The following is a 24,662-nucleotide window of genomic DNA, read 5'->3' on the forward strand; positions in this document are numbered from 1 at the left end:
AGAAGCAATATGATACATTATTCACCATTAACTTATTTCCATCATATCCAACCTCATGTTAATGACCCTGTAAGATTTTTCTTTTTTAGGGGCATCTTAATATCAACTCATATTGTGAAGCTATTAATTTAGCATATTTCTCTTCCCATGGAGTATCAAGTAAAACCTACAAAGCAGTCGGAAGGAACCTGCAGCTGAGAATATAAAACCTCTGAACATGTATTAGCCTGATTCTAAATTCCACCGTGATTAACAACATAAAGCTGCATATCCCAATTTAGGGAGGTAAACCATGCAATGTGCAAGGAAATAAAATTATTAAAGTTGTAAAGGGTACTAGTGGTCCTATGAACTATATGGCCTTACACGAAAGAACATGACTTGGGCAACAATTTGATGTGATTTTTGAGTCCCAGACCAAAAAAATCTTAGTCATAGTGATTTATAAGTACCATAACCTCTTAAAGTCTCATATTTTCTTTATCTAAAATGGGTTTAATAACAAAACCTAACTCATGAGGAAAATAGCACCTAATTATAGGCCTAACTCTTTGCAAAGAATTTTAAAGCAACATGGCAGAATGAGCTAATGTGGATGGATCCCAGATCTACTAAAAACTCATGGGAAGGCTGGGTAAAATGTCAAGACAGAAAAATGAGCCAAACTGAAAAGAAAGGGAAATATATACATGCTCATAAAACACAATAGCAACAATAAGAGATAAAAGACAATATTAGGGGTAAGCTGGGGGATTTTAACTGTTATTGTAAATTCTAAATTATAAGTTCTAACTGGCTAAGAATTAGGATTTCAGTGCTTCTTCATAGAGTGGAGAGTGTCCTTGACTTATGTAGGTTTGGGGAACTAAATCAATCAAACTACATAAAGCCTGAAGCCTCACAGGCTACCCTTTGTTTCAAAGGAGTTCTATGGAGACTTCACTCAATGGCCCTGGGAAGCAGTGAAAAGGAAGCTTGCCTTCATTCAGGAGTCATGGTTGAGAAATAAAAATTCACCCCCCGCCAAAACCAGAAACAAATACTAGCACATATCATGTGTGGGTACCATGTGAATTTATACTTTTTGATGTAGCAACCTAAAACCAAGAAATTTACTGCTGTGAAAGGACACTTTTACACTGAGGCCATATTGCAGTTTCACAGGGGGAAAATGTAAGATGTAAGATCTATGTAAGATGAACCCTGAATAGAAATAAGATAAAATAAAACAAAATGAACTATAGGAGAAAACAAAAACCATGAAGGAGAATCTGCAGATGCAATGCAAGGAGGACACTAAAAACTGGGAGGGATAAAAAAGGCTTTAAACCATAAAAGGTACATTTAAAATGATTTTTTAAAAATTAGAAACAATAAAGAGACAGTAATAAAGAGAAAAGACTAGTAAAGAAAGAATAAATATAGAATAACGTGGAAGAAAATACATTTGGAAAAACTAGAATTACCAAAAGTAAAACATAGTCACTGAAATTAAAAATTCATTAGATGGCTTAAGCACTAACTTGGACATGATCGAAGGAAATGCTTATGATTTTGAAAGATAAATCTGAGGAATGCAGTAAGATTAAAAAATGATGTCACTCAATAAAATAATAATAATAATAATGATGATGATGTCTCCTTTTCTTTCTTGTCTTCCCCCCCCTTTCTGTCTTCCAAAGCCCTTTTTTCAACCACTTAACAAGGTACAAGATACAGTGATGGACAAGATAGATAAGACTTTATTCTTATGAAGGTCACATTTTAGTGGGTTAATGGATACTATTATTAAAGAAATAACGACACAAACAAAAAATCCCAAAACAGCTATTGATACATCTTGTGCAGACAATTAAAATCATCTCTTAGAAAATAACTGTATAGGTACTTTGTATCTGGTGGTCAGTGAGAGTCTCTTGAAGAAAGTAAAATTTTAGCTTAGGTAAAAATGACAAGAATGAGTCAACCTGCAAATACCAGAAGAGTGTCCCAGTTAAAGAAATCAATTAGTGTAAAGAAATGAACTATGTGTGTTTAAGAAACAAAAAGAAGGCCAGTGTGTCTAGAACATGGTGAGATGGTGAGTATCTATACTCTCACCATCTCTATGGTATAGTATCTATAGTATCAAATAGTAGCATCTGTAGTATCACCATCTCACCATGGGGAGAAGAATGAGATGATGTTGGAGAAGTAGACTGTGGCCAATCATACAGGGCTTTCCATAAGAGCCAGAATAAGGAGTATGATTTTTATTCTAAGAATTGGGAAGACATAAAAGGACAATAAGAGGATTTACATTATCTATTTTACCTTTTAAAAGACCTATCTGTGTGCTGTGTGGCAAATGCATTGTAAGCAAGAGAAATGATGGTAGCGGTGGGTAGTGGGACACTTAGAAGATGACTGCAATGGTCCAAGTCCTGGGGGGTAGCTGGAGAGTGATAGTGGTGGGGATGAAGAGATTTGACATATTTAGAATATGCTCTGGGTGGAGATATGGCAGGAGTTGAAAATTGAGAGGATATGGGGTTCAGAGAAAGAGAATTGTCACAAAATCAAGAAATCAGGGATAGATCCACATAGGAATTATCTCTACAATATTCGTTAGTCACACAGTCATTGCTTAAGCATTCCCCATGATCCAAACCCTGGTGCTTCATATGACCACCCATTCTTTTTATGCACCCCAAATTGTTACAAAGTCCTTCCTGTGCATTTGAGTTCTTAATAAACAATATAGCTACTTTATTTACAGTCTTTCTGCTCCATGATAGATTTCCAAATAATCAAAGAAAATTATAATTTCTTCTTTTATGCAAACTAAATATTCTCAGTTTTTTATTCTAATAAGAATCTATTTGTATGGCACTTATAGCATTTATAAGTCTATACTAAAGTTTAATTATTTAAGTTTTCCTTAGCTGTCCTACTAGATTTGATTCTCTGAAGTGCCTTATCATTGGGTTCTCAAAAATTTATTTCTGACATTAAACTATAATTTTTGAGACAGTGCTCACCAATCTTTATGCTTTCACCCTTCTTATCACTCTTCTTTCTACATATTTTACTTTATCAATACTCCTCTTTTTAGAATAATGACAATGACAGCTAAGTGCTAAGCAACCCAAAAGTTCTGAATTCCATACTTTAAAAAATGCAGCCAAACCTTAAATTGATAATTTGGAAAAACTATTCGCCCATGTTGACTCATCAAACTTTAGTCATCAAAAACCAGTATATCCATTTTAAAATAACTTGTAAGTCAGGTGTGTCCCAGCTGGGAACACATATTCTGACACAGAATTCTGGTGAAGGAATAAAATATAAAGAATACATAGATTTGAAGAGAGATTATAATTAACTAGAAAACAGAAGCTAAAGTATTAAAAGAAAATAAAAGTTGCAGCACAAAAGAGATATTATTTTCCTCCAGAGAAGCAAAATCTTAATTGTTTCTCCCACTTAAGTCTTGGTGGGAAAGTTCGCTACAACTGGGTAATCAGAGCTAGAGTTGCCTGTGAAAGCAGGGGTGTGGGAGGAAGGAAACCCCAAAACTGAAATAGGGAAGGATTTAGCATATAAGAGATGCTATTTTTAACCCCTTTTGCCTGTCCTTGGCCACTTGGCCACTAGCCCCATTGAAACCTCTACCTACAATAATGTGTAAACAACTTTAGACTCCTTGCTAAATTATGCTAAGATTAACACATGGTGCTGAAAGTACGAAATCAGCAGAAGGACTTTGTTTGATCTACATTACCAATATGAACTACCTAGAGACCAGTTTAAGAATGTCAGCTCATAATCCTGGAGTTGATATCAATGTGCTCCCAAATTCTTCAGCCTTCTGTGGACGATCTTTATTATAATTTTTAAACAAACAGTTGGCTTGATCTGCCATGTAATTTAGAACTTGAAATTTAATATCTCCCTAATATTTCTAAGGATTCTTTGAGAGATGGGTTACATGTATTTCTTACATATTTTCCTATTCACATGTGTTTCTTATATATTTTCCTATTCACATATTTTAGCTATATTATCAACCATTGCTTTGTAGTTTCCTTGTGGGGCCATTCTTTCTATTCTGCTCCTTGCAAATCTCAACATGAAATTAACTTTCTTTTTCTTTTAGCATCTTCTTTTAACTGTCGCTAACACTGGTTAAGTAAGCTTTTAATAAAAGTTGGCTCTAATGGAGAGGTAATTCACCCCCAGCATAGTATACATAAAACCTTAATATCACTGCTATTAAAATTGCTTCTGATAGTCCTTCCTCAAGGAATTTCTAATTTCTCCTTTGATCTTATCCTTTTACCACTTTTATGGATAACTCTCTCTTTATTCCTCTCCCAAGATCTATTAACCTCCCCTCCCCTCCTTTTTCTATGGTCCCCTAGAAGACTCACCTTTTGTCCTTGACAGCCTCAGTAAATTTCCAACTATTACTTTGTTATGTTACTCACCTTTCCAAGGTCTGGCCCTAGGGTCTATCTTTGCATAACCAAACTGGGCCCATCAAGATATTTTGATAAACCTAAAATTTTCTCCAGTATCTGGTCAGCTTTTAGTTTTGTTTTTGCTTACTCATTTGAGAACTATTAATTTTGAGTACTATATGTTTATTAAAGATAAATGTGAAATGCATAGCTAGGAGCAGCTCTCAAAAGGAAAATAATTAACTTGTTTCCATAAATGCTAAGTTTGCCAGCAAAATATCTAGGTGACACTGTTGCACAGGTGGTCTAGAAGATGTAGATTGGCCCATAGGAGTGAAGGACTGATAGTTGTTTTCCTGAAAGTGATACTTTAGTCTAGGAATGGTTGGAACTTTTGAGGGAAAGAACATTAAGCCAGGAGCTATGGGAAAACTCACATTAAGGAATGAAGAGTCACTAAGGCAATTAAGGAGGCAGATAAGCAGGCAGGAGAAGGAAGAAATTCAAGTTGTCAGTTTTGAAAGCCAAGGGAGGTGAGCATTTTAAGAAAAGTTGTGGGATAGGGGAGAGTGGGAGGGTGTCAAAAACTGAAGGAATCAAGATGAGTGTGACAGTTTTTAAGAGGCAGCTGACTTTCAAGAGAGCAGTTTCATTCAAGGAAGGAGGTTGGAGTCAGATTGCCTGACATAGTTGGGTGAGTGGGAAGTGAGGAATTCGAGGGCACTCTTTGGAAGGGTTTCTGTAAGTAGGAAAGAGAAGTGTTCAGAGAGCGAAATGGAGAGTAGTATGTTGTGCACTTAAGTCTTTAAAAATCAGGAATTAGAGGTTCGATTTTCCCAGAGAAGTTCTTAGTGAGTATGTAGGGGATTGAGATGGAAGCAGAATGTAGCTTGCAGTAACTCCCAAACGCCACAGTGAACATGGAATAAAACCAAGAAGAGGGGAAGCTGGCATAGGAGAGAACAAATTCAGTGTGCTCAGCCAAAGTACTGATCCTTGCAGTTAAAGGGAAGAGTGAGTACCAAGCAAACTTAATGGAAAAGCCCAATGTCTAGACACATGCTGGCAAAATTTCAGAACTCCGAGGATAAAAAGAAAAGCTTCCAGAAAGAAAAGCAGATTCTCTTACCAAAAGACATCTCAAAGGCCATACCACATCTCAGGATTCAGTGTAAAATGTATCTTCAAGGTACAATGAGAAAAAAAACATCTTGACCTTAAATTTCTAGGCCTAGCCAAAAGAAAATTCAAGTGTGAGGGTAAGATAAATCAATTTTAGACCCTCTCTGTTACAGGATATACTGAAGCAAAATTAAAAACAGTCAAAGAAAGAAGATCTACAAAGAAATTAACACAACTAATGGTTAAGTCTAAATTATTGAAGCAGTGTCTAAATATAGCAGTTGGGAAATAAATGATGAGAGTGTCAAAGCAGAGAACAAGTGACCACATACCCAAATTCTTGTGTTGGTTTGGGAAAGAGTACAGATACTGATTCACTTAAGATATTGATAGATTTAGAAATACATTTCAGTACATGTGACAAAATTAGTATATAATGCTTGAATAATTGAAGTAAGAGATCTAGAGGACAAAAAATTCCTATCAATCCAAAAATATTAGGAAAGGGGAAAAATGAAGAAAAAATAAGATACTTACTTAAGAGAAACCCTAATATGAGATGGAATAAATAAATCTAACATTTTAACAAATATAATAAATGTGAGTGGGTTTAATTTCCTATTAAAAAGAGGAGGATCAGATGGGCTTTTTAAAATCCAACTATACATGCTATATATAAGACACACATTTAAAACCCATCTGGAATATAGTAAGGGCCTATTTAATGTTTGTGGAATGACCTGAATTCATTAATTCCCAGATAGCTTTGGAAGCATATAAACCTTCTTTAAAAAAAAAAAAAAATTCCCTCTCCAGTGTAGGTGCTAGCTACAGCATAGCATAAGTATATGTTTAAATAAGTATTAGAGCACTTGAGACCTCACATGCAAAGTAAACCTTGGGGGGTTTAGTGCTCAGACATGGATTAAGTTAACTGTTCAACACTGCTTGACTTAAGAAAATGTTTAGAAGCAACGACCACTCTGTTGTACTTAGACTGTAGTGCATGTGAGTCTGTGTACAGACCCATTCATCAAGCTTGGTCAGGTCCTCTAGGCCTATTCTTCTGCTGAGAGATAGTCCATATGTTCATGGGCCAATTTCTGACCTAAGGGGAAAAAATGTAATTTTAGAGCTTAAAAAGACTTTAGGAATCATGTTCCCAGAGTTCCCTTTTGCAAGAAGAGCAAACAGGCCAAGACAACTTAAGGCTTGATGCTCTGAAATAAGAGCTGCACCTGCCAGTTGCCCACTGATTTGTCCATTCTCTATATTCAGCATTAGCCTATATTCTCTATATTCAGTTAAAATTGTCTTTAGGTATATGAAGTACTGCTTTGAACTAAACATTTTTAGTTCTCTATCGAATGCCACATGGGCTTCAATACTAATAATGATAACTTATGGAAGCAAGTTTGAATGTATGTTCACTGATTTTAAGGATAATTAAATTCAAAACTAGAGAGCAATAATTTTCTTAAAATGTCTAAGTAAATACCTGATTATATATATATATATATAACATGATATACATAATATAATATATACAAAGGTAACATCTATCAAAAATATCATACTAAAAAGTCTCATTTTTTTAAGCATAGATTTCCTTATAAAAGACTTTTCCTATAAACTTCTTGGGGCACTGAAAATTGCTCTTGTTGCCAACAATTTGAACCCAGTGGTCCAAAGATGTACTCAGTCTGCAGTAAGCTATGACTGGCCAGTGTTTTGTGGGTGGTTCTATTTCTTTATCTAGTGGGGGTACCCCCATCCACCTACCCACCCAAGCTAGGAGCTTCCAGTAAGCTATTCAGCAAACCTTCCTCTCAACCTGGTCACAGTCTTATATGGACAATTGCAATAGCTTCCTCATAGTTTGTACTGCCCTAATTTTGTTCCCCATAGTCGCTCTGAATTCCTCAATTAACTTATCTAAAATTCAAATCAGACCATGATTCTTTGCTTATTGCTTAAACCCCTACAAATATTTCACATTTAGTGAAATAGAGATACATGCCAGGGTTCTTAGTAAGGCATAAGGGAGGTTTCTGATTCCCTCCCCACCAATCCCTTCAGGAGTATCTCTTGTCCCCCTCCTTCACACTTTATCTTCCATTAATAATAATAACTTACAGTACTAAACCCTGAACACCCAACTGCCTCAGTTCTCCCCATCCCCTACGACACATTTCTTAAGTTCTTAAATCATTGTTGGGGCCAGTTTCCCTTCAGAAAAATTTGGCTTCACATCACTAGGTGACTCATTCATTTTTGTCCTTCCAGAGAAGCCTGAAAGACAAGTCTTTTGTCATTTCCAAAGCAGCCTTCCCCACTATTTGGAAATCCCTACAGAATCTACTCTGCCCCCAGAGGATCACTGTACATGTCAGAGAGCTTGGCAGGAAAGCAACTGAGCTCTGTTCTTGTTAAGAAAATATATTTATGCAGGGACAATTTAGTTCACTTTCTTATATGTTAGATTTCCTAGGATCTTTGGGGGCCACTCTAGCAATAGGATAATTCAAATCTTATACTGTAAGAGGTTTAGTCCTCTGCCAGAGGTGTGAAAGCTCACAGTAAAGCATCTTATTTTGCCACCGATATGCTAGTGTGTTAAATTAATTTCTAACACAGGTCAATAAGAAACACATTCGGCTACTAGTTTACTATTAGAAGTAGAATTGCATTTATCATTTATGTGTTTCTGCATTTATTTTCCTTATTACCAACAAATAGATGTTTTTTAAGCAAATCATTACTGGTAGTTTATAAAAATTCATGACCTCAAAAAGAGATGAGGTCATAAAATACAATTGGCTAATGTATAAGAAATATTAACAAATAATTCCTACATGATTACACACATTGATGATTTCTTACATGAAACGGTGCATCCAATTTACTAACATTTCCCAGAAGGGTGACAAAATCAGAATAAAAATGATGATATAAGGGTTTATACCCTAAATTTCTTAGAATTATTCTAAATAAATTGTTTTGTTATATAGTTTTCACATACATATTTGAGGAGATCTAAAAATAAATTCATCATTATATGTAATTATTTCAAAGTTCCTATTTTGAATAAAGGTAAATTAAAATATAACATCATTGTCAAAGAAAATATGCACTAAGTATACTTGAAAATTGCTTCTACTATATATTATGTTTTGTAACTTAACAACCTAATTGAAAACTGAAAACTCCTAAACATTTTAAATTTTCTATAAACATACTAGCAGTATGCCCTTTGATGATTCCCTGTTTTGTCCACTTTTAGAAGTGGCATAAAATTACCCATCTACTTAACAGAGTCATGCCAACTACCTAATGAAATTATTTCTGTGGGAGTATTTTGAAAAACAAGATTCTACTTTGTTATTGTAAGAAAGAGCCTCTTGGTTCCTGTAACCAGATATCTAACTATGGCAATGAAACTAAGAAATAATTTGAAGGAAAGAATATTAGTTATCCCCTTAAATATTAATGATGGATTTCTCTGATTTCTAATGTTTCTTAATATGTCTTCATTTATTTTATTATAAATACTTCTTATTTAGTTTTCTCAAAAATTATTTTAAATATTTCCTGATATTTCCTTTTTTATTATTTAAATTCAATTAGCCAACATATTTCGTGATATTTCTTAATTTCTTATCTATCTCTCATTCTTGAATTCTTTGGAAATTGTCTTTTATCCACATATTCTATCCTTGTTTGGTTCTTGGGGAAAATGAAATTAGTATATTTATAATCAATAATATTTTTAACCAGTGTCCTTCAGGATTTCAACTAATGATGTCTAATTTTAATATTCTTTGTTTCTAACATCCTTTCCAGTCTAGAAATGTTTTTGATATTACAGATTGTAGTCTTTCCCCCAACATTTCTATCTTTCCATAAAGCACCTGACTCTGTAGGCACTCAAATAGCTTTTGAATGAGAGAATATAATTTTGAAGTCTGATCAAAGGTCACAAAACATTTTTTAAAAACTCAGAAAACCGGAAGATATCATAGTGACTGATAATCTGGACTGCTCTTCACTATCTAAATACCTCCCAGCTATGATAGGCACCAAAAATGTGGATACAAAACAATTGTGACAACTCCATTTGCAAAAAGTGTAAAAATGAATGAACACATATAATAATCTTATTTTATAAAAATGTCTGGTTGCTTCTTAACAGACTTTATTTGTCTATACCACCATAATCCAGCCAGATGATAGAATATTTCTTGTGCCAACCAGTTATACATTCAATATCCTTACTTGTCATACTATGACGAATGAATGTCACTTCAAATGTCCAGCTGCATGGCTGAAAAGTTTTATTTTCTCTTTGAGACACATTAGCAAGCCATTCTAGTTAAGGGTGATATTTAGGAAATTAACATGAAAACTGGGTTTTAAGTGGAGCTTCATATTTTGATTAAAATAAATAATATTATATATACCAAATGTTTGGATTTCCATGGACTATGAACTTCAGAATAGCGGAGACTATTTTTCATTTATCTTTGTAACTTTAGTGCCTAACATGTAAGTAATTACTAAATGTTTACTGACAAAAATTAAGCTTTGTTGTTAAGGCATTAAACTTTTTTTAGGTTAGTGAGATTTAAGTTTCTTTTTTAAAAAAAGTAATATTGCAATTATTTAGATAATAATCTAAATATATTTAATGGATAAAGAAATGTCGAGCATCATGATCATACTTGACTACCTTTCAAGTACTTAACTAAAAATTTTATTATTTTTCCCCATCAAACTGTTCACCAAGCAAGTTTAAGAAAGGGTTCTGGGAATCTAGAAAGTTGCATTTTGGAGAAGCAACTCTTAACATGAACGATATTTATAAAATACATAAATAATGAATCTCAGCTAGGTACAAAGCAGGAAGTGATTTTAAAACTCATAAGGCATATTTCCTTCTCAAAGAAGTTTATAATCTAGTACAAGTAATAAAACAATCTGAAAATTAAAATGAAAGTCCATTATTATGAAATAGAAATTTAGAAAGACAGCCTGATTATGACTGGTTGATAATTCAGGGAGTGGGACATGGGGAGGTGTTTTACTGCAGGCATGGATAGAAAAATGGGTATTTCATACAGAGAAAGATAATAGAAACGGTGCAGTGGTTTAACCATCTCCAAGACAAAGAGTAGTGCGAGTTGATGATAGAATGTAAGTAAGTCATAACTTTGAGAAATTGTTGAGAAGGAGTCATGGCCAGGCTAGGGGTGTTTCTATGGAAATTCCAAGGAAAGTCAGTTAACAAGTAAAATTAGTATTTATATCGCAAAACAGATTGCAGTAATAACTTATCAGATAATCTCATGCACCACTTGCCTGCACATTGAAAAGTAAACACTTGGTAAAATAGCAAATGGATGTGTGTATGCTTTCATTTATTGATGACTGTGATTTCATGTTATTATAACCCTTGATTTCCAGACAAAAACTTCACAACTAACTACTGACTGTCAAGAGTCAGTTTTCAAGTCTATTTGTTTCTTAATGATCCTCTTATATATTTCTGGCTGGGGGAAGAGAAGATATAAAACTATTCTTAAGAAAGCAAGTTTTCGAAACCTTTCTTTCATGTAGCTTTGAGTAAGTCTTACTTCCAGAGACTACTGGTTTTTTATTAAGACGCACATTGAAAGATTGTATGAGAAAAATGTGCCTAAATATGAAAGTCATCAGCAGTCATTTGAGTTTTATACATGCATACAGTTATTTACCCACCACTTCATTGATACCATCAACATAAATATATAGGAAATAACCCTGTATTTTCATAAGCCATGTACTGTATTTACATACACAATATTATGCTGCACATTCCTTCATTTGATCTCATAACTTGCTTTTCATTGCTTACACAAAACAGATCATCTTTTTATTTGGTTATGCTATTTTCCTTGTGTAACTAATGTAGTATATTATCTTTGCCAACTCAGAATCATATGAGTATAAATCAACAACCCATGAAAGACTTTTATTATCCAGAGAGCATGATATGCTTAAGGTTTACCTCAACCCACATTCACCACATAAGAAAATGATAGCAAAACTAATACCTTGTTTTTTTCTAAGTTTGGATGATCCAGCTGGCCTTTATTTTCACTAGAAGAAAAGAAAATCAAATCATCATGAAAGGAGCACTCATGTTTTGAAAATATCTCATTGTGACATATGGATGGAACCAAAACATTTGTTATTAAATCTTACCATTGACAACAACCCTAAAACAAAGATGTATTTTTTTTTCAAACACTTGGCACATAAACATTAGCAAAAGAAATTCACTTGGTTAGATAATAGTTTACATGATTCACTTACAAATTGAGATTGTTTTAGGTCAGAAACAATAGGTCTGGAACTTTAAAAAAATACCACCATAGTGTTGTTTTTCCACCTGAGAAAAAGAAATAAATGCATGTCTTCTGCCTTACAGGGAATTTAGTTATATCAAGCCATCCTATTAGTTCTCATGTTTTAAAAGTAGTTTTCCAGATGAATTATATTGACAGAAATAATCAAAATTTTCGTTTGAAACGTTCAGTTATACAAAAATACATAATCAAGGTAATAGATGATTAAAGAATTTCTTCTTAAATACTGTAACCGAGTGTTAAGTATCCCAGTATTAAGTAGCAGCTACTAATGTTCACATAACATTGATTTTTGATGATGAGTAGAATTGAGTAGAAGTGACTCCAGTGAAGAATACTGAAATTTAATTTGTATCATACCTGTTTGAGAGATTTAAACCGCATTCCAGCTAATAATATGAAATAGTTCACAGAGATGCTAATATCTGCTTTTAAGAGAAGTACTTTACTTGTGTTTAAACTTCAGAAATCATTAAAAATTTAATATGACACTCTTAAAATTATTTCAGCAGTGCCTACCAACATACTTGGACCTGTAAATTTCAAGATTATAGTCCTCATACGAATAAATTACCTATTCTTAGAAAACAGATTATAGGCTATTTTCACACTGTCATTGACTTGAAGAATTGTCTTCTTCTAGAACAGGTAATAAAGTTACTTACTAAAAGAAGTTGTAAGGAAAGAAAAAAAAAGGAGCAGCAGCAGAAAAAAAATGTTGTAGGCATAGAAAAAAAATTTTTTTGAATATTCTTTTCCCTCCCAGTGCCAAAGCTTTGTTAATGTGACCATTAAAACCTGCAACTTATTTATGCATACATGTACTCTGACTTAAATGTTCTAAGGGGTAGACATGCACACAAACACAATTTAAATGATAAATTCAAGAGGACTGAAGGAAAAACATAATGTTAATAAAAATTACTACTGAATTTCTTTTGCTGTTTCAGATTCCCAAAATTTTCAGTTATATATAATATTTTAAAATACTGGGTAGTACATAAGAGTCTAGATATAAACTTTCTAAGCAGTCAATTTCCAAAATCGTTTAATGATATGTGATTATTGGATGCTTCTTATTAGCATAATGAAACATAGTTTAGGCAGCATACATAAATGAATGGAATGACAGGATGTTGGTGGCAATGGAAAATAATGATGGATTTTACAAGATTAAGCCAACTGACATTTTATGAAAATTTCCATTTCCTGCCTTGGATTTTATCTAAACTGACAAAAACAAACACACATTTGGTCTTCTCAGATGTCTCTTGGGATGTTCTCTTGGGTAGAATATCTGGAAAGAATTTCTGACAAATCAATCTGTCAGGTGCCACACTTTAATTTTTATGTGAGAACTCACCAGGATGGACAAAAATGTGTGCTATCGTCTTTCCTCCTTACGTAAAATAAAAATGTGGGTAGACTTAGTGCTTACAAAACACACTGCTCAATTGCACAAAGTACGTTGTATTGTTTTAGAAGAAGCCTAAAGATTAATTGGAAAAGGTAGAATTATACATTCCCAAATATTGATGTTGGTTCTGGCGATGTATCTGTACTATCATTAGAACATGTTTGACTCAATCATCTTTGTCTTGTATCCAAGTCCTGGTCTTAAGGGCCCAGCAATTGCCTTGATGTAAGAGAAACACTGTGATAGCCTGCCCCTCAGGAATCCCCTTCCTGACACCCTCCCTCCCTCCCCTGAGCCAGACTCAACAACTATCCCATAAATTTGGCTTTTGTCTTACTAAAACAGCACTGCTTTACAGCAACAGTGTCAGAAGCATGCAACTCTTGCAGAATTCCAAGCATATGAATTTTTCAAAAATATATTACATGGAGTCTGTTTTTCGTTCAACTTATTTTTTCCCCTTCCCCATTGTCACTGAGTTAGGCCCAGATATTTTTGTCTTTCATAGGAGGTAGAACATTAAAGGACGAAATAACAGAAACCTGGAGCCATTCCTTTTTTAAACAGAACTTTTAAAAGAGAAAACACTCTCTTACATGTGGTTAGAAAAGGGATGAGCAACTGTTGGGACATAGGGCAGGAGAGAATTAGAATCACTTCAGTATCTAAGAGCTTTCAAAGGACAGTAAGATCAACTCCATCTTTGGACAAATACTCCATTAAGTGAATGTTTGTTTACCTTAGGAAAGCCAGGTTACAGGATTATTCATTCATTCCTCAAGAGTAAGTGTTGAAAACCTCAGGGTGGGGGTGGGCGGTGGTTACTACTCAGAGAGCAAGGGGGTATTATGCAGTCAGAATTCTCTCTCTAAAAAACAACAGTTAACACTGTGGTTGTATTTTTTCTGATGAATTGCTTGGAAACATTCAGAAAAGCGTACACTATTTGTTAATTAAGCTGACTTAAAACCTGATGTTATTCTATCAACTGTTACTGTTTCTTGAAACCTTGCTCTTGTTTATAGATTTTTTTTGACTTGAGTTTAGAAATATTCCAAGTAGATCAACCTCGAAAATTTAAAACTGTAAATTTAATCAGTAACTTCTAGGTATATGTAGGAACATATTGCATGAGACAGTAATGTAATTTGTGAGAAATGTCTACACACAAGCTTTCATATACCTTTATTCTGTCTTTAGAATTTGGAATGATGGGAGATCATACAATTAAAAGTCAGCGACCTCGATCTGTTCATGAAAAAAGGGTCCCTCAGGAACAAGCTGATGCTGCTAAATTTATGGCACAAACTGGTAATACGTTAGTTACATTTTTCTATTTATTGTTGTTAATTTAATGAAACCACTGCATGTTTTCATAATCTTTTGCTGCACATTTGTCAGTTTTTGGAGCTGATATTTTTTTGAACCATTTTTTTTTCGTCACCAGTTAAAGTCCATAAATGAAGTAGCTTTGAGTTGAAAAGCGCACCAAAAAAATGTGTAAGATTTATGCTGTTTTCAGTATGGGACATTTAGGATTTACATATTATTATTTACTCATGTCAATTAACTTCTTAACATGTATCCTTAAACTTTTAAAGAAAGTCAACAGTTATTTCATCAAAAATTGGTTATTATAGGACTTTTCAGAACTAGAATTTTAAATAGGACTTTAAATGATGAAATTTAACTTAGCAATAGATGTTGAGTGACATTTTTTCAAATGTCATACATCATATAAATATTAAATGTTAAAAGGTATGGAAATTAGAAACTTTTTTCAGAATTTATTTTTTTATTTGAAAAGAGAGTTTTGCTGTATAAGCTTAATAATAAAAAATTGATAGTCTTTATTAGTAAGCCATAAATACATTCTAAACAATTAAATATCAACAAAAATCACTTTCTGGTTTGTAAAATTTTTAATCCTAAACTAATCAGATTAGTTTCAAATACCTCCCTTGGGGGGGGAAATATATATATATAGCACAATTAAATGCATTCATATGTTGGTTCATCATAATAAATGGGCTGTAATTCCATCTGTTTACATTGCATGTAGTACATTCTTAGATGAAAATGTATTTAAACTGTGTTGTGAACATTTTTAGCTGTCATTTTATTTCAGGAAATTGCAAACTAACAGTTTTATCTATGTCTTTATAAAGTTTTATACATTCTAATCTGGATGATCTGTTTTACCATTAATACTGAAGTTTCAAATACTTGACCAGCTTTTTGACATGATGATGACTGATTTGATGAAATTCTCTTGAAGAATATTTCCTTTAGTTATATGTTCTTATGCTTTTTATTATGAACATTAAATTTGAATCTACAACTTAAAAATGCAAATATTCTTAACGGATTGTGCTCTTGGTAATGGGTGAGTAGTAGAGTTTAACACATTAGTTGTAAGTAGGGTCAAAGAATTCTTCAGAACAGAAAGAACGTTTACAATAAATTCTACCTTAAGGACATATTTTTAGCATATATATATGTTGCAGCTAGACCCAGAAATGAAGAAAACTTGCTTATCTGGATTGCTTTTGCTGCAGCTTCTTACTTAACGAAAGGTGACATATTTTTAGTGTTTGCTCGAACAGGCCCAAAAGTGCATTGCGAGGGTCAGGTAAATTTTAAAATTATTAAATGTATTTTTCTCCCTTTCACGGAGCAAAAAGTCTCAAGCACTGACCAGAGATTGGGGAGTATTAGACTCCAACTAGAGGCATAGGGCGTGGGCTGATGACTCAGCCTCTTCCTGGTGCCATCTCACAGGGGCATTTCTGCAAGATTATAGATGTTCTTCCTTTTTGCACAAGAGGTGGCAGTCACTGGCTTGCTGAAATTTATTAAAAATGGGGTCATTTGGGAGTGAAATGGTGAGCCACATTTTAAAATTCCCAATAATATGGTAAAATTAGTTGATGCATAAATATTGTGCAGTTTGGCCAGGAGATTTTATATAAATTCAGTTTTTGCCTGTGACATAAACCAAGAGAATTCAGTTCTCAGCCAAAACCTTTTTTGCAGTTTCAAATCACAAGGAACTTGATGTTTTCTTAATGAGAAATTACTATCTTATCTTTTCATTTACTTATTCTTTTTCAAACATTGTTTTGTATCTAAAATATAATAACACATGATTTGGTAGAGTAGATGAAACATTTATTAAATAGATCCATGAGGAGCATTAAAACCTTTTCCTTATATTGTTAACAATACCTTAGAAAAGGCAATGAAAAATTAAAGTTCTGAAAAATCTAGTCTTGGATTGATTCATAATAAATACTTATTATTTTATTTTAAAGCAAAATAGTTTAGGTAAATATAAAAACACATATAATATTATTTTAAATTTAAATTACTACAATACTGATAGAAGACTGGGAAACTGAATGATTTTAAATAATTTTTAAAATATGTAATGTGACACTAAGCAACTAAACAGAGAGAGGCTGTTTTTTTCCCTTCAATACTTTCTGAAATTATACTTTCTTTAGGTGTTAAGGTAGTTAGTCTGAATAAGTGCAGTAAGTAATAAAATCTTATAAAAGTCAAGGTTTACTTATAAAATTTTCCTGTTGGTCTTTCAAACCAGGAAACTGGTGTTACAAATAAGCAATGATAATATTTGTTAACATTAATGTGAGAATGAAGAAAAATGCAATCGAGGTAAAATTGAATGAGGAAGACATTAGAATATATATTTTATATTAGTCATGAGGGAAAATGATGCAAAATCTATAAACTTTTATAATTAAGAATTACTTCTCAAAATGAATAACCTGGCCTCTTCAACCAATATGATTAGTAAATCCTGTGTCTAAAAAGCAAGATTTCTATAAAAAATAACATGTGTGGAAATTGTTTTTAAAAGAGTAACATTTGGTAAAATAATGTTACTTTACCAAAATAACTTAATCATTTTGGTTAGTCCAATAATTGAGGTAAGCTAGTTTAAATATAACTGAATAGGCTATCTCCAATAGCCTAGAACACAGTTTATATTTATGGTAAAAAATGAAATGAAGTGATAAAATGCAGTTATTTGATATAGACATCCAAATTAAATAACAAAAGATGGGTTAAGATAATTTAATTGCACTTGTGCTTTTTAACATCATAGTCATCAAATGATTTTATAAACATGTTTAGGAAAGTGCTCCTGTATTCCAGTGGGGAAAATAGCCTATATTAGTAAAGGATAGCATGTTATCTAAAACAGAAATATAAAATTAAAAATATGTTTCTAACTTAATGATTTTAACATACTAGCATAAATTTATATCAATTTTTTGTAATTTAAAATGCAGTCATATATTGTCTCATTTAATCCTCACATGTGCATTTTGAGGTAGATGTATTACCCAATTTGTTGAGAGGATCAGAGAAATAAAGTGACTTCCTCAAGGTCACAGAACTAATATTCAGTAGCTTCCCATCCAACACAGGTCCTCTGACTTCATTTACAGTGCTTTTCCAGTCCTCTTTCCTGTTTCTTGTCAGGATAAAGAGCCTTAATAGTGCCTTAGATACTTCAGTGTTCCATACCGTGTTTCATGTGCCTTCTCTGTTACAAGCTAAGGAACCAGAGTAGTTTGTGCTATCACCAAAGACATACATATTAAAAACAGTACACTTTGTATTATATTTAGCTATTTTAATGTCAGTGAGTTTTTTAAAATATACGTATCTTTCTTATAAAGTATATGAGGTATTTCTCATAGTTACCCAAACAGCTGGACCAGAATAGTCTTCACACTTTTTGGAATGAAGAAGTGTCAGCGTGGAAATCACAACTAGTTAGTGGAAATGTCACACTTGAAACTATACCATTTGAAATCTAATGAGGTCATTTTGGTAGGTAGGCTGGTATTTGAATGACAAATTTTGATTCACAATGTGAAAGCCAATATGTATTTTATTCATTTATTTATTTTGTTTTTGATCAAGAAAATGAACCATCAATTTGAACGACTGAAGAAGGCTAATTTATAATATATGCGCAGAAGCAACCCAGATTTTCAAATATTTGTACAGAAATACATTTAAAAATGGATCTTGATCCTGATTCATTGATCAATTTAATAAAAACATTTTAATGCCATCATAACAAGGCAGGGTAAGAGAAAGATTGCTTTTGTGGAAAAATACAACAATTTTATGCATAACCTTTATCATTTTACTTATAGAGTTCACATTGTTCAAGGTTTTCTAGCTCTTAATTAATAACATACAAATAATATTTCTACCTCACTTACTCTCATCACAACACAGGTTGAAATATCAAAAGAAAAAGATTTGCATTATATTTTTCTTAACTTTACTCTTAAATTCTTTATCCCTAAATATTTATGTTCATATATACATATATGTGTGGATATTTTTTAACCATTGCCATATTATTGGGTTCCAGAATAATGATTTTTAATTTTTAGAGTATTCTTTTATGTAAAAGAACAAATTATGAGGCCTGCCTTTAAATATTCAAATGGTCATCCATTATTATGAAGTAGTTAAGTATAAATTGGTGAAGACAAAAAAGACTAAAATAATCAGGGTCATCTATAGAGGACTTTCAGGACAAACACTGATCCTACATTAAAAAAAGTCCTACTTGATGTAATTCATCATCCCAGTTACCACTGTCTGTGCCCTTATGATATGTATTTAATCATAAATGCCTTATTATCTATGCCTCTAGGTGCATAACACCGACCAATATAAGAGCGAATCTTTATAATGGTGCTACCCAAATTATAGTTGGTGAACCTATGCTTATCGGTGAACTCGTTTTCCCGGAACCCTGAGGAGATAAGAGGCTTATACCGGAATGTAAATTCAACTACTTAATCAAGCACATGTTTTATTTCAGCTAACTTTTTTGTTTGTCTGTTTGGAAAAAAATTCTCAGTGAAGAAATCAGCAAGTTGAGTTTACATTCTGGTCCAGCCTCCTTCTGTCCTAGAGTACCAGTCTATGGACGAGCTGTCCTGAGCAGCACTGCAAATAATTTCTATGTCATTCACTAACCTTTCCAAAGAAAAAAAGACATGGACAAATAAATTATCATATTCTATTTTTTGAATGATAACTCGAAGGCAAATTCTAAGCAGAACTTATAAAATATAAACTGTTCCTTGGTTTTATAGTCAGTGATACAAAGTATTCAGAAACACTTCACCTGCATACCTTTCCCACAACGAAATAACTAACGTTAAGTCCTTCCCTGCCAGCAGGTAAATGCCCCAATTTTGTATTTGGGAAAAAACAACTGCAAGTTTTCAAATCAGTGTTAAAAATCTATCCCGAACCTGATGTCAACAGAATCAGAAATCTATTGCGATGGTCTTAGGAATTCTTGACTTTAAGTCTTTTTTGGACATGACTTGGCTAATAATAGAAACTAGATGTAATTTTAGTGTGATGCTTACTCCAAGAAAATTAATGAATTCAGAAATTCAATTGGCTTTCTAGGGCCCTATTTTGATTACATTAATAGAAACCATAGAGAAATTTTCCTTCCTTTTGAGTAAAACTCACTCCTCTACATCATCAGGAAAATTGTGAGCAGCAGGTTTCTAAACAAATGATCACAAAATAAATAGCTGTCATAGGATGAAAAAGTAAGAATTGCACTAGAAATAAATTATAAATGTCTGTGTTTAACATAATAAAAATTAGATATGCCCAAACTCCCACCTCATCCAGCATTAGAAAGGAGGCTGCTTGCAGTGAAGGATTAGGGAAGCCAGAGTACATTTAGCAATACATTTTGCTTCCTTTCCCACCCAAAGGACAAAGCCTTAGATTGGCTTGAAGACGATCCCTTCAGCAATCCTTGTTGAAAAATGCTGACTGGTCCCCTAGTGTGTGTAGCACAGTGGTTTTGTGAAAAGCAGTTTTGCTAACAAGGTTATAACAAACTTGGACCTTGCATCAGTGTCATATGTATCTCCCTTTATATATATTTTTCTCTGAAATGTGTTCTTGTACCTTTTGATGTGATGTCATATTTTTACATTTAAACTATTCATGCATGTCATAATGTCAGTTTGGTATGATGTTTAGTAGATGAATATTCAAAGCGGTATTTCATGTTTATTTGTTGTCTTGCACACAGGTGAATCTGGTGTGGAAGAGTGGTCCCAGTGGAGCACATGCTCAGTTACTTGTGGTCAAGGGTCGCAGGTGCGAACCAGAACTTGTGTATCACCTTACGGGACACACTGCAGCGGCCCATTAAGAGAATCAAGGGTTTGCAATAACACTGCCCTCTGTCCAGGTAGTGTTAGCAGCAACTACAACTGTGGATGTTATTGAATTGTGTCATGCTACGCATTTGGAAAGATTTGTTATGTTCATATAAACCGGGTATAGATATTTTAATTAAAGTGCATAAGTTTAACTCGTATTCAGCGGTGAAATTTTATCATACATGTGATGATTTCTGCTTTCAGAGCAGTCAGGAAATTATGTAAGTGACTCTCCTACCCATGGCAACTATATGCTTGAAATTTCTGTATCTGCATCTAATAAGATTCTAAGAGCTTTCCTTGTTTCAGGTGGCAAAAATGTCCAATTGAATATTTGAGGAAATGTAACCTGCAGGCATACTGGAAATGTGATCTGTATCCATTGTTTAAGGCAGTAGCTGATACAGTCTTTAAAGCAGTTAGCTGTTTTTCTATTACTTATTTGGTTCTATCAGAGAAAATAGTTCCCCTGACCAAAGGACGTTCTGTTAATTTATTTTATTCAGGTGACTGTCCTTATCCAAGCTACCCACTGCATTGTAAACTTTGAAGTCATTAATGGGGGAAAAAAATCTTCAGTGTTAAAAAGAGCATAGCCCTGTAGCTTGCCCAGGTGGGGTGAGCTTTTCCAGATGACATTAACATTTTGTTCTCATTTGAGGCCCACATGCATGTTATAGGCATCTCCCCTTGAATTACTGACTTTCATGTAAAAATGAGTACAAAAAGGAATTTGGGCTTTCTTTCACGAAGTCCAAAGCACATGATATTGTGAATCTCCTGGTTTATATTTTTGTTTAAGTATTTGGTGAATGGGCCATGGTCAAAACATATTGACCATTGCAATTGACACTGAACTTGCATCCACTAGAGGCCTCCAAAACGGGTTGGGCAACAAGAGAAGGATAGACACTGCAGCAGGTTTTCATCTGCTACACTGTGGGTAAAAGTTTTCTGATGACTTCCATTTCCAGAGATGGCTGATTTTGCAGTTGCTCAAAGTAAGATTTGAGAGTGGGTGGCGTGGGGGAAGGGCAGGGATAGTCCCAATTTCGCAGAAGAACGAGCAAGGGCAACCCATTAAAAGACAGTCTGGAGGAGTTGTTAAATGGGTACAGGGTTTTGATTTGCAAAATGAGTAAGTTCTGGAGACCTGTTTTACAACAATGGGAATGTATTTAACACTACTGAAGTGTATACCTAAAATAGTTTAGATGATAAGTTTTCTGTTATGTACTTTTTTGTCACAATAAAAGAAAAGACAATCTGGAAGAAACAAAAGGGAAAGGAAATGGTGGGCAGAATGAGGAGAGCTGATGCATGAGATGGGAAAACCTTTATAATGGCATTGGGAGATGCAGAGCAGCAGATTCAGGTAGAATTAAAAGCTAAACAGGGCAGAAAACTATGGGGAAGAGAAGACAGAATTAGCATGAAGCAGCAAAATTTCCAGTGAACACAAGAAAAATCCATGATAGTCAGTGGGAATTAAACTAGGTGAGAAGGAGCATCAAGTGGGAAAAAAAAAAAAAAAAAATCGGGGAATAAGTGCTTACAGAGGTAATGGAAGGGGAGGATAATAAAAAAAGATGACAAAACCAGTGGTGGGAGAACAAACAGACTCTAGGTCTGTTAGGCAAGAAAAAAAATGAGCTGAAGGTTTTCAAAATTATCAAATTTCTCAGTTTTGTACCTAAAATGACCTCATGAGTAAACGCTTGTGGATTTTCAGCTAGGTGCGGGTATAGTACATTGTCTCATATTTAAAGCTGGCCCCTAGTTACAGTATCAAAGTTCCTGTTCTGGGCAATGAGAAAAGTGTCAATAGAGAATTAAGCTATGCCTGATATATACATTTATCTTCTCAGTATCCCTCTGAAAAATCAAGTTCCCTTCAACATACAAGGGTAGAGTCTAATGGTAAATGGATTCCCAACTGGAAGTCTGAGAGGGTGCTAAAGTTTTCTCTGCAATTCTCTATTCAGTGCTTACTTTCCAGCCACTCGTTATCCACAGTCGTAGGGCTGACATATGGAAACTTCCATCTTTCTGCCAGGGACTGCTGATTAATCCCTTCACTGGGCAAGGAGAGCATCTGTAGTGGGACCAGAGTGCTCTCTCTTTCACTCTGTGTCTGACGTTTAGAAAACTGAATAATATTCTGATTGTAAAACTTTCCTCAATTTCTTAAACCTCCTACCATTATAGCTACTGAAGAAATACATACTAATCATTAGTTGCTCTTCACCTTCATGTACTATAGGTTTGAGTTTCTAAATTTAGTTACATAATACCATAAGAAAAATGTGTCTTTTAATCATTGTTATAGTTCAGATGTTGAAGAAAATGGAGAGTTTTATTGATTTCTTTTTAATTTTCTAAAATTGAACGCTAATTTGGCAACTTTGCTATTTTAAAAATATAGAATAAGTATTTCACTATAAAAAGTAGGGTATCTTTTAGATGGTTATTGTACTCATTATGAAATATTTTGTATTCAGTATTTTGTTTAGGTACTTGCCCTGCCGGTAAATATGTACTTTTAAAAAATAGAGTATGTCATGAAAACTGTAACTGAAAGTAATTTTAAAAACTTAAATAGTACCTAAACAGTGTAAATATCTTTCTAAAATAATACTTTAAATTCCCAAGTAGAAAATCAGCTCAGAAATCAATAGCCTAGTTGTCACACTATGACAACAAGTGTGTATGGCATTTAATTAATGGAAATGACACAAGGACAAAATGAATGTCAAAGCCACTTTCCATAAAATATATGGAATGATAGAATTTGAGCTTGTATTTATTTGACCTACTAAAGCCTAATCTATAGTGTTATAAATTAGCTGCTTTTCACTTATATTATTCTAATTTCAAAAGAAGGGTTTTCTTAATTAAATTGCATAATAATGTGTTACTTCTAACATGGATCCTAGGACATCCAGCTTTTTGCAGATTGTTGCTTGGACATTATAGCCTCTTCAAAACTTTCTATTACTCAGAGCAGAAGATGATAGAGTTAAATAACAAGTAAATTGAGAAAGTAAAGATCTACATTAAATTATGTATTAACTGTCCTGGTTTCTGACTTACAGTTTTATGATCTCTTCCAGGGTTTCTCAACCTCGGTTCTATTGACATTTTGACATGGATAAATCTTTGTTGTGGGAGGCTGGCCTGAGCATTCTTGGATGCTAGTAGCGTCCCTCCTTCCCCTGAGCTGTGACAATCAAAAATTACTCTGGACATTGCTAAATGTCCCCTGGAGGGCAAAATTGCCTCTGGTTGAGAACCACTGGTCTACTCTATATGTGTCCTAATCCCTTAGAAGTTTATTTGGGCTAAGGAATGGTTTGATATATTTTTTGGGGGGGGGGTACATGTCACAGTATCCATATCTATATATTTATTAAGAAAAAAAAAACTTTCCACTTAAAGGAGTTGTTTTATACATCCCAATGTAAATTATAAGGTAATTTGTATGCTTATTTCAAAATCTAGTAATATAATTTGTATATTGTATATTCCTCATTTCATCTTTAGATTGCACAGAGTAAGGATGTGATAATATAGCTAGTGTCTAAGCAAAGAAGAAAACTATAAAGATGGATTTATTTGATTAAAGTTTCTTGGTTTTATTAAGCACATTTTCCAAATGAACTAGATTCTTTAAAGATTTTCATAATTTACTGAAAAGTAAAAGAATTTATATAATAATTTGTTGCTAAAATAAAAATATCTTTATTCTTTAAAATAAATCTTATGAATAGCATCTATAAAATTATAAGATATGTGTTATAATTTCCAACTAATTCAATAATATCTACAATAAATTATTATTAATAATTTTTTAAGTATTTAAAAAAATTTTTTATAAAGATGTGGAAGAGTCATGAAATTTCTGAAATTTCACCATAGAACAATAGAGTGTTAAAAAGTAGGGAGTAACGTACTTTTCAGAGGACTCCAGCTTCATGATTTAACTAAACCACTAAGATTAATCAACATTTCT

The 24,662-nt window shown here is 33.3% G+C and overlaps 1 protein-coding gene across 5 annotated transcripts in view; it reads left to right on the plus strand.

The window, feature by feature from the left end:
- Window positions 1-24,662, plus strand: part of ADGRB3 (adhesion G protein-coupled receptor B3) — a 739,102-nt gene that overhangs the window by 277,442 nt on the left and 436,998 nt on the right. For 3 of the 5 annotated variants that reach the window (XM_032340376.1, XM_032340373.1, XM_032340374.1), the window contains 2 exons: window positions 14,589-14,699; window positions 20,518-20,679. In XM_032340376.1, the coding sequence (XP_032196267.1) occupies window positions 14,589-14,699; window positions 20,518-20,679 (273 nt within the window). Of the gene's footprint in view, window positions 1-14,588; window positions 14,700-20,517; window positions 20,680-24,662 lie in introns of those variants that run through there. The other 2 variants (XM_032340375.1, XM_032340377.1) reach the window with 2 other exon arrangements.

Source organism: Mustela erminea, chromosome 4 (assembly GCF_009829155.1).
Source record: "Mustela erminea isolate mMusErm1 chromosome 4, mMusErm1.Pri, whole genome shotgun sequence".
In the NCBI taxonomy this organism is placed as follows: domain Eukaryota; kingdom Metazoa; phylum Chordata; class Mammalia; order Carnivora; family Mustelidae; genus Mustela; species Mustela erminea.